Below are 14,823 nucleotides of genomic sequence, written 5' to 3'. Positions count from 1 at the left end.
GCCATTCCATTTTCCTTCATGTGGGCTGATAGTGGCTGCTGAGTCTCCAGGCATGTAATTCTGCTGAAATCAGATGATGATGGAAAAGCAGACTCAGGCACAAGTCTTAACCTTGAGAAGCCTATTTTCCCACCTGTGAAATGGGAACACCATCGAACTACCATGTGACTGAAATGGACATGTCACTTGGCATTAGCCACAGCAGCTTGGCTTGTCACAGGTGTCCAATAAATATTTGTTGAGGAATGAGTGAATAAGCAGGTACATTTACTAAAGTGAAGGCAGAGTTTATAAGAATGTGTGTGTGCACAGATGTGTTAGAGGGCTAGTAGGTTGATAAAGAAATGAAATACTTAATGTAATTTAGATAGACTACAAGAAATCAGGTTTCTAATGAGCAGAAGTGTAGTGATGTACACCGTGTTATACTTCATACAAATCAGGATTCACTGAAACTGTGAAGAGAATCCATTTAACCAAAAATTAGAATTGGAGGGAATGATGTATTAACTGGCCAATCACCCAGCCTCTCAAAAATCATGATTATGTTACAACAGCACTGAGTATTAGGATTACTGACTTTTCAGTTTTTATTCGATTTTGTATAACGTAAACATGCTGCTCGAGCAGAACACCTCACAGCTCATTTGCTGATATAAATCATTCACCATTTTTATGACCAAGTTTAGAGTAACAATCTGAATTTTATTACAAACAAAAATAAATCTAAAAAGCTTCCTTCAATTATACAGTATGCACAAGGACTTCTGCATCACATCATTTTACATAAAATGTTCTGCACGACAGAAGTAGAACTTCCTACCATTTGAAGAAAGGAGCTGACCACTGAAAACCACACACACTTACAGAAAGAAACAAAAGTTTCACAGGGAAGGCCTGTGATCTGGCTACAGGCAGGAGCTGAAACTAGGAACATAAAAGAAACTTGCAGAAAAAAAAAAAGACATTTGATGCTCTAAAATACTTCACCAAAAATAGTCAAACATTTGTAAACAGCTTTTAAACAGATCTCTTCAATATGCTATGTTGCTATAAGGTAAATATTCTTAACTGATTTTTATTTGACTCAAAAACCTATTTTTACTGCTGAGGAGTATTTCCCTGTAAGTCAGATAAAAGCTTTGTTTTCCTTCCCTGGAGGTAAAAATAAAATGTAATTAGGGCTTATTCAAGGATTGTCTGTGAATTTTTCAGACTGGGGCCTCTTAGATACTTGCTTGTCTGTTTGCTATTTCCACCCCAAAAAACGAGGGTTAGAATAAATGGTAAGACCAGAATTAATAACAAATTTGGCTCCTTGGTAATATCTCTGTTTGAAGGGTTGATGGGTGAGAACACTGATGAAACTGGCTGTGGATTTTAATCATCCCTGCTATCCTTTTCTCCCATCATCAAGGATAATAAGGACTTAAAAAATATGAGCTTGGCAACGCAAGTACTTAAAAACCAAGTAAGGCTGAATTGCACTCAGTGTACAGGACAGCTACAGTACTGAAAATCCCCAGGAACATACTGTAAACAAGCGAGCAAGTGTTCAACAGCCTTTTTTGCATTTGGCATCATGACTTAAAACTACTATTTTCTTCCATTTACTTATTTGGGATATTTTAATGAAGTGATTGCATGTAGTAATAACAATAATAAACTTTCTCTTTAAGTGTGTAGTGTATAGCAAAAACACATTCGTGACTAGAAATAAAATCTGAAATCTAAAATGATAAATCCTAATGGAAAAGTTCAGCCTTAGCATCCACGCTTGGCTACCTCATGCTCTGCGATAATTAGAAAAGTCTCTAAACATTGACTAGGTCCCTTTTGGTGGAGTGACAGATGTACAGACAAGCAGCAATACTATGGAAGAGTGAAGCTTTTCCTTAGAGTTATTTTCTGTGCCAATTTTATTTTACTATTAATACATTAAGCCTAATAACACTTTCAGCTAGGTAATTAAATTATTTGGGAATGAAAACCTCCTTTTATTTAAATGAAGTGATGGTCGATATTTATTTACCAGAAACTTTTTAATAATAGATTCTGAAGAAGCTAAAAATGACACAGTTTAGTACAAACTGTCCTTTACCTTTATTGCTTGTATACACAAGGAATACATTATAAAACTCAGTGGGAAGAAGAAAAAATAATGGAAGAAAAAGTTACCTGCTTTAGTATTTTTAAGAATAGTTTTGATAACTTCTTAGATCAACTTGCTTATCTGAAATAGAGCAAAACTACAATACAATCACAATATAATTCTAATAATCACAGCAATTATGCTTTCATTTAAAATTTTCTCTTCATAAAACATTAATGCTATAAAAATGAGGTCGATGACATCCCTACTTAAAAGACACCTTGTACTGGTATCAAAATGTAATTAATTTTAATACCAACTGAAAAAATAGAGCTTATATAGTTTATTATTTCAATGAAGTTTTATTATTACTTTTATTTTCAAAGTTGGTAGCAAAGTTACTGTTAACAATATAAATTTTCTATTTATAAGTGAAATTCCTTTAAAAGTGTTGAAAGGCAGCAGGCATCCTAGGGTGGGCTTGCAAGGAAAATCAATCATTCCAGTATCAATAATAGGATACTTGATGAATTTAGATTTACTCCTTTAACTTCCTCATTAACTTGTCCTGATTTGCCAGGTTTTTTGCTCATTTGGTACTGTAAAAGAAATCTAGGCCCAAGCCTTTTGGCTGGAGCAATTATTTCCAATTTCCATGATTTCTCTTCAGTTTTTCAAATATACAGTAGAACAATCCAATAATCATTGCAGGAAGGAATGATCATTTAAGCTGGATCATGTTCATTTATCTTTTAATTTCATTTGAGGGATATTAATATTAGAGTCATAAAAGCTTTACAGTTTCAGCACACATACACGCAATCACAGAATTAAAAATCTTTATACCTTTAAAAAAAAAAGGGTTCCATTTTGTTCAATGTATCATAGACAAAGTTTAGTCTAATGAAATATGCTTTTATTAAATACAGCAGCCGCCACTTACCTTTAAATATTTCATGGATAAAGTTCAGTACTGATCCAAGGATGCTGGCATCAAAGCCCTCACTCTCAACTATCCCTAAAGGTTCTGTATTTCTATAATGTACCACCAATTATTCTAGATTTATAATACCCTGTCTTTATCTTGGTATATACCATCTTTTGGAAAAAAAAAATTATTGGTTTTTTGAGATGAGATACAAGAACAAAATCATTCTTGAGGTTCCACCTCGAAAAAAAGACGATGATTGCTCATAGCAGCTAGTTTTTGATACCCCTTTTGTTAGGCTAGCCTTCACACAACGAGCATGCATATACAGCCACGGTTTACTGCATCTGTTTTGAAGTTGAGAACTGCTGCTTATTCAAGTACAGATGCCCCCATGTTATATAAGGAGACAGTTGAATTGCATGTCCACCATGAGAAAAGAAAATAAACGATGAAACAAATGCAGCAAATATAGGCAGCTGGCATTCAGAACACGCCAAAAAGCTAACACTCATGAATTGTCATTATAAGAGTTTTTCTTTCCTTTAAAAAAAAAGTCTTTCTTTGCATATTTTAAAATTTAACGGTCCCAGAGAATCATGAAGTGCCTTGTCGTTTTTGCTGCTGACTCCTGATGACCTCTAGTTGTTTTTTGCACTGCTGGTAGTAAGTAGAAAGGCTTTTGTTTTCATCTAAAAGCTTTTTATGTTCCTGTACCAGACGAGATGTATTTTGCTGGTCCTTTTCATCCTGGTCCAGTTCTGCAACTAGTTCTTGCCTAAAAACAAATACCACATATTACACACGATGGAAATATTCATACCTTAATAGCTGATGATGGGAGCTCAATTAATTAGAACTTTTATTCTGGGTCTATCATTATGCATCTGAGGTACACTACTCAAATATAATTATGGGCTGGAATGGAAACTATCATCTGTTCTTCTGGCGTAACCATACAAATATCATAATCCTTTTAATAAGCAACTGTACTTAGATAAGTAGTGAAAACAGATAAAATGGTATAATAAAAGTGGCAGAAATTTCATTTGGTATCCCTTTTGTGTAGGAAGGAAGAAAAAAAGGCTGGGAAGGGCTTTATCTAGCTATGCTTGAAAATAACACTTGAAGCTTTAATCATTCACATTCTACTTTTATACTCACGTATTCGTATTCATATTCTGAAACCACAATTCTATTTAACTACAGTGCAAAGTGGTAGCTAACAAAACATTTGCAAGCTAATTAAAATAGGTGCTATCCAACCTAAATCTCTTTCCTATTTTAAAATAATGAGAAGAATACAAAATACCACTTTTGAACCACTTACTCTTGCAAACGTTTTCGGGAAAAACCAGAGTCTTTTATAGGCTGATAATTTTTTTTTGTTTTTTAAAAAATTTATTTATTTATTTATTTATGGCTGTGCTGGGTCTTTGTTGATACGCATGGGCTTTCTCTAGTTGTGGCTAGTGGGGGCTGCTCTTCGTTGTGGTGCACAGGCTTCTCATTGTCGTGGCTTCTCTTGTTGCGGAGCACGGGCTCTAGGCGCATGGGCTTCAGTAGTTGTGGCATGCGGGCTCAGTAGTTGTGGCTCGCGGGCTCTAGAGCGCAGGCTCAGTAGTTATGGCGCATGGGCTTAGTTGTTCCGTGGCATGTGGGATCTTCCCGGACCAGGGCTCGAACCCGTGTCCCCTGCATTGGCAGGCAGATTCTTAACCACTGCGCCACCAGGGAAGCCCCCCAGCCTGATAAACTTCTTTAAGTGCCTTTTATTTGGGGGATATTATGTATTAGCTCCTAAAGTGAGGCTGCTGGAAATAACTGAATAATTAATGAAAAGTCCTCAAACAAAAAGTTACTAGTAACATTTCTCATTTAAAGTATTTAAAAATCAATTAAAACTATCATATTTTTCACAGTGCCCACAACTCACCATTTGTTTTCCTCTAGCACAGAACTCCTCTTTCAAATGATTAAAGTATGAAAAAGTATAGGTTAAGTGTAAGAAATACATATTCAGACATAAGAAATACAGTTTTTTTCTTATCATAAAGTGCCACAGAGTTCCATAATTAGTTCTACAGTTTGCAGACTCTAATACTTAATCTCCTATTTAGCCTTTAAAATATTAAGTTGAATTCATCTACATCACTGTATTAGTGAACTGTAAAAAAACTACCTACCACCATAAATCAGCTTCATAGGTTATTTCATGAAGGTCACGTTTAAGAAAACTGAAATACTGTTTTTTAAAGAATCTCAAATAGAGAAGTATGGAAATGGGACTGTATTTCTTTAAAAGGGGAGTAAAGCAGTCTCTGTATCTCCCAGAAAAATGCGTGTAAGTACAAAACTCCCTAGAAAAACACTCACAGATATGAAATAAAGCCCTCTAATAAGTAATTCTACTCTCCTAAACATACACCTGGCAAGAATATATCTACATATATGTTTCTAAGATAAAGCACAACTGAACATTAGTAAATCAAATTATTTTACCTTTGTCCAAAGAAACAATAAATCTTTGTAACAATAAATCTAAACAGCTTTTAACTTTAAAATTCTGAGAACATAAAACACATGGTTATGAACACTGGTTTATTTCCCTTAGTTATATTTTTCCTAATATAATAAGAAATAGTCAAAAGAGATGAGTTTTGCAGGGAAAATTGGCCGAAGGGTACTTAAAACTTAAACATAAACGTAGAGAAAATCTCCACGTTAGAAATATGCTTAGTGATTAATTCTAAAAATTATTAAGTTTTCATGTCTTTAAACAATATTGCACCTTAACACATTTTAAACTCAAAATACTAATGATTTATTTTTATTCATAAAAGATAACTTACTTTCTCTGTAATAACAATGCAATTTCTGTTTGGACTTTCATATATTCTTGTGCCATTTTACAGTGCTGTTCAAACACTGCCATAGATTCTTTGGAGTTTGGGCATGGTGCTAGAGGCTGAAAATAAATCAGGAATGTTAAAACATAATTAAATCAAACTCAGTATCTAACTGAGAGTTAAGACAGAGACTGTGATATATTTTTATAGCACTAAAGCAATGATCTTTTAAAAATAAGTGTCAAACCAGGCCTAGAAAATCTCAGTGCCCTTTTGTCAGCGTTAACTCAGATCTTAAATTTACACTTGCTGCTTTAACACTTTCTCGTTGTTACAGAGAACCATGACTAGAGTACTCTTGGCCTCTGGTTTTACATTTCAGGTTGCCAGACTTTATTATACTGAAAGATGTTTATAGCTCTCACACTCATGAGGAGACACTGAACTACATTACTTGTATTTTCAGTCACCATGAACATGCCAAAGTACCACAAAATCTATTAAGCAGAAATGAGCTTATATGGCTTTTACATTTTAATGCACTAAAAATAAAGAGCAAAATGCTATTTTTGGCAGTCTTGAACAAAGATATGAGTATTTCAAGATGATTGTTAGAACAGGAACATATGATTTTGGCAATTTTCATTTTGATTGACTTAACTGAGAATCAGTTATTTCGGCTTGATTTTTAAAAGTTTAAGGAGGTCAACTAAAAGCATAAATAAACGAATACACAATAACAGATAGGAACACAACCATCAGCTTTAAAGATAAACTTCTGTAAAAGGAAAAAGCAAACTTTGCTGAGAAAGTACTCCTTTACCTGTAGTTGGTGATCCAGTGTAAGATAAGCCATTGGGATGGAATTATCTGATCCATTGGTATCTGAAATTAAAGCATGTATTTTATTTATTTTCTGTCACAAATGATTAGAAACAAAAAGCAAGAAAGCATGCATGAGATAATGGTATTGTTTTTCTTAGAGTAAAATAAAAGTTATTGCCGCTGGTAATTTTTGAATTCTAAAAGTAAACAGAGGACATCCAATTACAGATCATTGGAATACAACCATACTCTCACACCTACAATTTAAGTTGGCTATAAGTTGAATAGAACACAGTATATTAAAGCATGTAAGCCCTTGTTTAATTAAAAACAAAAACAGTGATATGGGACGTTTATATTTTAAATTCAGTCGTAACTGACTCTACCTAATCAAATCCCACATTCTTTCTTTCCTTGATCATGCTAAGTTTACTCTAAGGCTGTGTCAACTCCGGCAACATCAGTGTTCCTTCACAGGGAAAGGGGGAAAGCAAGAGGCACTTTCTCTTCCAGTGGATCACCTTCAATTAGTATAGATTCTAACATGAGCTGCCCATCCCACTCCTCCCAATGAGAATCACTGCAGAAAATGAGCGATGTTATTGACGGGAGTATATTACACACATTGACAGTATGGAAACTGTGACTCAGTATCATGCCAAAAACAGTTAAAAGGGTTAATTCAAACAACCAGCCAATTTCATCACACTATTTGAACAGATAGGTTTTGTTTGTATTTCAAAAGAGGTAAAACTGCCATAACAACTTGCAAGAGAAGCATGGGATGGTTGCTTCCCAATATTAACATTTGTGTACAACAGTTCCAGAAGCAGGAAGAATCACTGTGAAGTAATATGGACTTTTCTACTTCAGAAGTAGCTGCTTTCCCATCGTTTATAATAGAGAACAAGTGAGCTAAACAAGTGAGCTGTTCAGCCCTTTTTCTGATAAGCGACTCCTTGAAAGAGTGGTGCGGATGAAGGCAGGCAAGGTCAGGACGGCCGCAAGGCTCTGCCTCAAGTGCAATAGGAAACCAAGACAGTTTGACGGTTCAGTAACCTCCTAATTTACTGCTGACTGATATTCTAGCTTCAGTTTTTTTTTAAAAGGCCATGAAGAATGTGCTTGCAAATAACTCCAGAAGCGAAGCTAAATCAGACCAAATGAGATAATGCATGTAAGGAATACCGTGCAGTGCTAGCTAGCCTATGGTGAGCACTCAACACACGGTGCTGGTGGTGGTTATTATTATTGTTTTAAAATTATTGTTATTGATACTAAACGAAGAATTGGGAAAGGAGGGCAATTTTAAACACTCAAGTTTACATTTCAGATTAAAAAAGTAATGTTAATCAAATACTGGAGTGCAATAAAGAAGGAATAACAGAGGATTGCCTAAGAGAGCCTTTACCCTAAAATTATATATTAACATAAAGGTTTTTCTGAAATGGCTAAATAAGAAATACATTTATTTCTCTGACGAAACCTCTCCCCACCCCATTACAATAGTTTCAAATAATGCTCCCACCAAACACTGCTTTCCACAAAATTAAACTGATTAAAAGTGACTTCCCTCTGACCTTACTGGAAAAATTAAGTGTCTTGAAAGAGTTTTTTCAACTTAATATTTCCACTCCTATTGCTCTTTCTTAAATCTTTGATACTTGATATATCCTATTAAATCAGTCCCCTATATCCGATACATATTTCAGAATTAAATATATCAGTGTTTCACAGTATTCTGGGGGTGAAAAAAAAAGTCCAGGGATTGTGCTAGTCAAACAATTTTAAAGCCCTTTGAGAGTGGGGAACTTAAGGTCCTTTATTGAATTTCATCTGTTCTCTGAAACCAAGACGTGAGATTTTCTCACTTAAACTGAAATTTAGCTTTCAGTTTCTGGTTACAAGACAGCAAGGCTATGCCACAAAAGTCTGTCTTTTAATTGCTGATCAAATGTAACCTCTTTTCCTAAATGTCCAGATTCACACTGATTTGGTTAAGTTAGGTGGAATCCCTTTTCTAGCCCCTTAAACACAATACTTATAACTATCTCATATTCTCTATGTGCTCCCTTCATGTGGAATGCTGTCTTCTCCTTTCTGCTTTATGACTAAAGAACAATAGTGACTAATCTCACTATTTTACAAAAAAGTCACAGACTATGCCAGGATTATGCTTATTTATAACTATTAAAACATTCGGTGTAGTAGTTTGTTATACAGCATGATGAATTTATTTTTAATGTGTCGGTATTATAACTGTAATCAGAATGCAAGCAATGGGGCATGTCTTATATTTCTATCTTTGCAAAGTACTAAGAACAGGACAAACTCTTGAGTGAATGTTCCCCCTGTGCACCGTTCCCCGCCCACTGTGGGACCCTCTACTGGGTCTAGGCATCTCTTTCACTAGCTGCTTTTGGGTATGTATGTCTTTCTCTATCCCCAATACATTCTAAGTAGAAACCCAAGAGTACTTATGTGTTATGATTATTAAATCATTGTGCTCTTTTTCTCTGAAAAAGCACAAAAACCTCTGCCCTTTTAAATTAAAAAATCTAATTAATTACATTGTTTTAACTTATGTAGGCACTTCTAATTTTTTTCTGGGTCAGTGGGCCTTCAAAGAAAAAGGTTTTACCTGTCTCTTTTCCTACAATTTATTCTGTTAGCTTGATTATCAATATTTTTCTTAGAAACAGTGCAAAGCTGAACTTCATTAATTATAAACTTAAACCAGATTCTCAACTTCTAAAATTGTATTCAAAATATTTAAAAACGATAACCACACATTTGCAGTGTATTTCAAGGCGAAGTCAAAATTCAGTTGATACTGCAACCTGGACCTATGTATGATGTCTAGCTATTGCTATTTTGTGGTATTTTAGGTCCCAGAAAAGAAACAAAATGCAGCAGTTAAGTGAGAGGGACTTAGGAGAATTTTGATTTTTCCCTCATGAATTCACTATCTGCCACACGTTGACTGGCATGTCTAGATTAGTCCAGGCTGAAGTGAGGAGACCCGCCAAATGCTGTAATGTCAGGGCGAGCACGCCCTCACCGAAGGATGTAGGAACCAAAAAGAGCTGACACTACCTGAATGTTAATGATCAAATCTGTCGAGAGCATTTCCCTGCCCACCTCTGAGGAGAAGTACGTCATGATAAATTCTGCACGTGTGCTGAGTAGTGGTGAATGTTCTGGATAATCCTAGGCTGTGCTGTGCTGAGGGTGCAACTTAGGAGTTTTTGCCGCCAATGAATTTAAACTTACTGAAACTAGTGAGTACACCCAAGGCTAAACATAGTTCTATCTTACATGACGTGGAGAAAAGCCACCCAGTTAATTTTTTAAATTAAATTATGAACTTGACTAAACCATGACAAGTATCTATAAACACTTGTAAGCAGAATTTTAGTTTGTAAAGACAGAAAGCTGACTTTTTAATTGCCACAATTAATAACATAGTTGACCTTATATAAAATCCCAAATTGTTTAATTTTCCAAGATCTAAGAGATCATCTTCCTTCTCTGACATAGTAACATATAGATAATTTTTACAGAAGTATATTGCTGTGTATTTATCAAGGTATCCCCTTAATGCTAAAGAAAAGTTAATTCTATTGTGGCACATAATTTCCTGCTTACCCATAATGAAACTATTCCCTTACTACCTTCAGACAGGCAGGTTTTAATACTAATATTTTGATTCTGACCAGTTAGTTTTTCATGCTGGGAGTTTTAATAACTCTTACAAGGCTTTTAAAAGTCTATTTAACAGAATATTTACGTAACTGAAATGAGGTCTCCCTCTCAGTTAAAAATGATTCAAAAGGTCAATGGTCAGAAATGTTTTTCTTATCAAGGTACATAATATCTTGTATTTTTAAAACAAGACTGAGATGAAGATGATTATTTTACCATTCTGGTTTTAGTTATCAAAAGATGAGAATTTACTACTATCATTGAGAAGGATGGATTGCAATAGGACAATCAGACTGAAATATCAAGAATAGAGTATCTTCCTATTTGAAAAAAGTCCCCAAACAAACCATCTTCAAAATACATGTTTAGTATCTGGGGGAAAAAAACACATGGGGCAAGGTAGTCTCTGTCTTAGCACTCAAAAAGGCATTTTAAAATTTATTGCTAAATATTTGATCTTATTAACAGGAAAATCTAAACTACTGTATAATGCCCGCCTTTGTAAGCATTAGAGTAATGACATGATTAAATGAACATAAACATGATAAATTCAACTTTATAATTATAATGAGGAAATAAACTGGTCACCTGTGGAATCATCAGGGGTCCATGGATGACTGCGAGCTGGCTTTTCTGAGGTTGGTCCTGAGGTAGTGATCATTCTGACGCTAGGACTGGATGACCTACTGCTCACCTGCAAGAAGTGACAGGAGGAACAAAGTGTGATTTTGATATGAAAACAAAAATAACAAGAGAAAATTTCCATTCTAAGACACAGGAGAGACTTCCATTTCTATCAGAAGAGGTCCCAAAACACTTGCAAAAAACAAATAAATCCTCTAAGAATATTAGATAAATATACATATGTTAAAAAAATGTATATGCACTCACATAAAATACCTCTTAAAAAACTGATAAGCTTGCAAGGAAGTAAGGGAAAAGCTCTGAGACCAGAAATAAAGTCTAGCAAGTGCTTAAGCTGCTAGCCCTGGGAATTTCAATTGAACCCCAATGGCATGTAGCTTTTGTTCTGACTGCCTGCAGCACTCAGAGAAACAGGCATAAAGTCTTGCGTCTTTGTTGGATGTGAGTAGGACTGGCGAACCCCCTGCTTAAAGCCAAAACCCAGGAAAGGCTTCACTCTCAGTAAACTAGGGAAAAAAACCTACCCTACAAAAGCAATAGCAGGACTTCCCTGGGGGCGCAGTGGTTAAGAATCCGCCTGCCAATGCAGGGGACACGGGTTTGAGTCCTGGTCCGGGAAGACTCCACATGCCGTGGAGCACCTAAGCCCGTGCACCACAATTACTGAGCCTGTGCTCTAGAGCCCGTGTGCCACAACTACTGAAGCCCGTGTGCCTAGAGCCCGTGCTCCACGACAAGAGAAGCCACAGCAATGAGAAGCCCACGCACCACAACGAAGAGTAGCCCCCGCTTGCTGCAACTAGAGAAAGCCCGTGTGCAGCAACGAAGACCCAATGCAGCCAAAAATAAATAAATAAGTAAATTTAAAAAAAAAGAAATTTATTATCAAGGTGGGTTAGCCTTGCTCAACAATATAATACAGCAAAAAATGATCATCAATAAACAATATTTAAATAACTAATGATGATGCAGACCACCTGAAGGCAAAACACTTGAAACTGAAGAGGTCTAGGATTACTTTACCCTGCACTGCATTCAGTTTTATATGCAAGACAGAGTGATAGAGTATATTGTGTGCTTTTGGAATCGGATCTGGATTCAAAACTTGGTTACAGCAATTACTGGCCAGTGTAAGGGAAGTAAAGACTTAGGTAAGTTCCTCTAACCCTCAGTTTATCCACCTGCAAAATGGGGCAAATAAAAAGTACCAAACTTATAGGGTTAAGATTTAAATAATATATATTAAAGGCCTGACATTAAAGGCACGAAATGGGTGCACAATAAATAAAAGGCAGCCGTTACTGTTGAAGTTCTCTAGTTGATCTGGGCATAAGTCTGATCTGCCCAAATAAGCTCCTGGGAGACTGGGCCTTTTTGGTACTGTCAATGCACCCTGGCCAACGGCTACCACAAACACACCGGTAGTGGAGTGAGTTGGGTTTAGTATTTGTTGCAGTGAAGCAAAGCGCTCACCCTGGGGCACTTTGGGGTGTAAGAGGGTTTTAGAAAGAGCTTACTAGAGGATCTGGGCTTTTGCTGAATGATCTTGAGGAGGCTCCAAGGAAAGAGGCGTTCACTCTAGATTGGCTACTGTCAGCAAGCAGTGGCAATTCTACAGGGAGGGCAGTCTAGAGTCAGGGTAAAGAAGCATCAGTCACTCATATCCGCTTGGAGAGGGCAATGTTTGTATTTTGTGGGTGGCACAGTGACCTTGTTTTTGTCTGTGCTTAGACAACACTATAAAATGGTCTTGTTTCGTCTCATTTTATCATGGTCTCAGAGTCACTTTGTCTATTGGTGTTCTGAGATATTCTTTATGTCCAGCTTCTAACAACACCAAGGCTTTAGTATCAGTTCCTGGATATCAGGGGCAGCTTTTTTCTCAGTATCTTCTCAAATGGAGGCCAAATCCATTACATGTGCTTAATGAGCTTCCTGAATTAATAAAAACCTTAATCAATTAATTTAAAAGTGAGTTGTATGTTGTGTGGATGCAATCTTTTACATGAATACTTACACAACCACTTTTAATTAAGAAGCTTGCTACGTTCACTATTCCTCCTCTCAATAGAAATGGCAGTATAAAAACAACCAATTTAATTTTAGTTGACAGATGAAAAGTTTAAGTGATTTTATTAAGATCAGTCTCGAATCAAGAGTCATAGCAGAAACTCTCGTCAGATCACTTTCCCCTATGAGATGTGGCAGTAAACTTCATTAGTAAGCTCTCTCTTTTCCTCTGATGATTGTACTGACTGGGCAAATACTTTTATGTTCTTTATCAATTTCCATGGCCAAAACAAACAAACAAAAAACTGCTATGCATCTGTTTAATCACTGCTTAGCCAGATTTTAAAAAGAACTATACCTTCAATTTTGAAAATCCAGATTATGCACATTTTTCTTCTTCAAATAATGAATGTTATTTTCAGTAGTAATTAAAAAGATTTAATGGTCATTTATCGTAACATTTTCAGGGGAAAATGTTTTCATAGTATATAAGGATTACCATTTGTCATTCTCACCCCAAACTGGATATTAGGCATTTTAAGTTTGTAATACTTAAGTAATTCTGAAAGAGCAGATCAATTTTAAAAACTGGCTAGACAAGGGCTACACAGCACCTGCTTTAGAATAGGTTTTACCACCATAACAAACTCCCCCTCACTCTGAATCTTTTGGAGTAGTCCATGACAATTCATGCAGGTGACCGTCCCACAATCAAAGTCTGCCTCAGTTCCAGTGTTTTATAGAAGAAAATGGTAATGATCAAAGTCTCAAGTAATACGGAGTTTGTGAGGAAATAAGCAAGGCTTGGTATGGTGAGGTCAGTGCTGAAATATAGCAATGCCTTTATTACAGAATACAGAGAAGAGCACTGGCACTGGCAGATGCTCCTGAACTGTCTCAGAGCAAGCCGCTCATTCCTAGTCAAAGGGAGAACACTTGGCTAGAGTTTCTCATAACTGGAATGTCAATGGCAATAGTAAATAGCATTAAAAAGACTGAGCTCGTCAAGCCTCTAAGGAATCAAAGCAAATACCAGATGTCAAGCTATCTGTTACTAAATGCCCTGCTTATTAATACTTTAAGTATTTGAGGGGGGAGAAAGTGGGAAACTTCATTCAAAACTTCTGGCGTCTCACGAAAGCAGATATACTGAAAGAGCTGCTATTAAATAAATAAAACCAAGATTTAAGGTCACCTAATATCATAAAATATATAATAAATTAATATGTATTATGTATATATATTATATGTACATATGTGTGTATGTATGTATTTGATTGTGTGTATGGGTATTGCGAGAAATAAAAATATTTCCAGATATAAATGAAGATCAAGGCTATCTATCATTTAAATATCTCAAGTGGTTTTGTTAGTTAAGTTAGCTGATGGCTAGAAAAGGTTTTCAAATTTTTATTAATGACTACAAAGAATCTCTAAAATTTCAAGTGTGTTATAAAAATGAAATAATAATAAAACACCTTTTAGATGAAAAGCACTAATACATTTTACCAAAAATTAAATCCCATTGTTTATAACATATAATCCTATAATTTTTCATGAATATGGACCATATGTGGTATTCTTATTACTTCAGATGCATGCTATAGTCTTAAAATTTATTTATTTCAGCAAAACTGAAAGTAACAACAAAACCTCATAATTAGTTTTCAATTCATTTTAAGAATGTGATATAAATTATATATGTTAAGTCTATTGACCTGAGTAACAGAAAAAGCAATGACTGCTACTTTTATATACTTGGTTGGTTA

The 14,823-nt window shown here is 35.5% G+C and overlaps 1 protein-coding gene across 2 annotated transcripts in view; it reads right to left on the bottom strand.

Moving 5' to 3' along the window:
• Window positions 1-514: 514 nt before the first annotated feature.
• Window positions 515-14,823, bottom strand: part of MAP3K7 (mitogen-activated protein kinase kinase kinase 7) — a 63,285-nt gene continuing 48,976 nt past the window's right edge. Inside the window, exons 14-17 of one of the 2 annotated variants that reach the window (XM_068551444.1) lie at window positions 10,988-11,093; window positions 6,693-6,754; window positions 5,873-5,988; window positions 515-3,798 (exon numbers count right to left, since the gene is read on the bottom strand). In XM_068551444.1, the coding sequence (XP_068407545.1) occupies window positions 3,618-3,798; window positions 5,873-5,988; window positions 6,693-6,754; window positions 10,988-11,093 (465 nt within the window). In that variant the 3' untranslated portion in view covers window positions 515-3,617. The remainder of the gene's footprint in view (window positions 3,799-5,872; window positions 5,989-6,692; window positions 6,755-10,987; window positions 11,094-14,823) is intronic. The other variant, XM_068551445.1, reaches the window with a different exon arrangement.

The sequence above is a fragment of the Eschrichtius robustus genome, chromosome 9, assembly GCF_028021215.1.
Source record: "Eschrichtius robustus isolate mEscRob2 chromosome 9, mEscRob2.pri, whole genome shotgun sequence".
Taxonomy (NCBI): domain Eukaryota; kingdom Metazoa; phylum Chordata; class Mammalia; order Artiodactyla; family Eschrichtiidae; genus Eschrichtius; species Eschrichtius robustus.
This window is presented reverse-complemented; position numbering and strand designations above follow the sequence as displayed.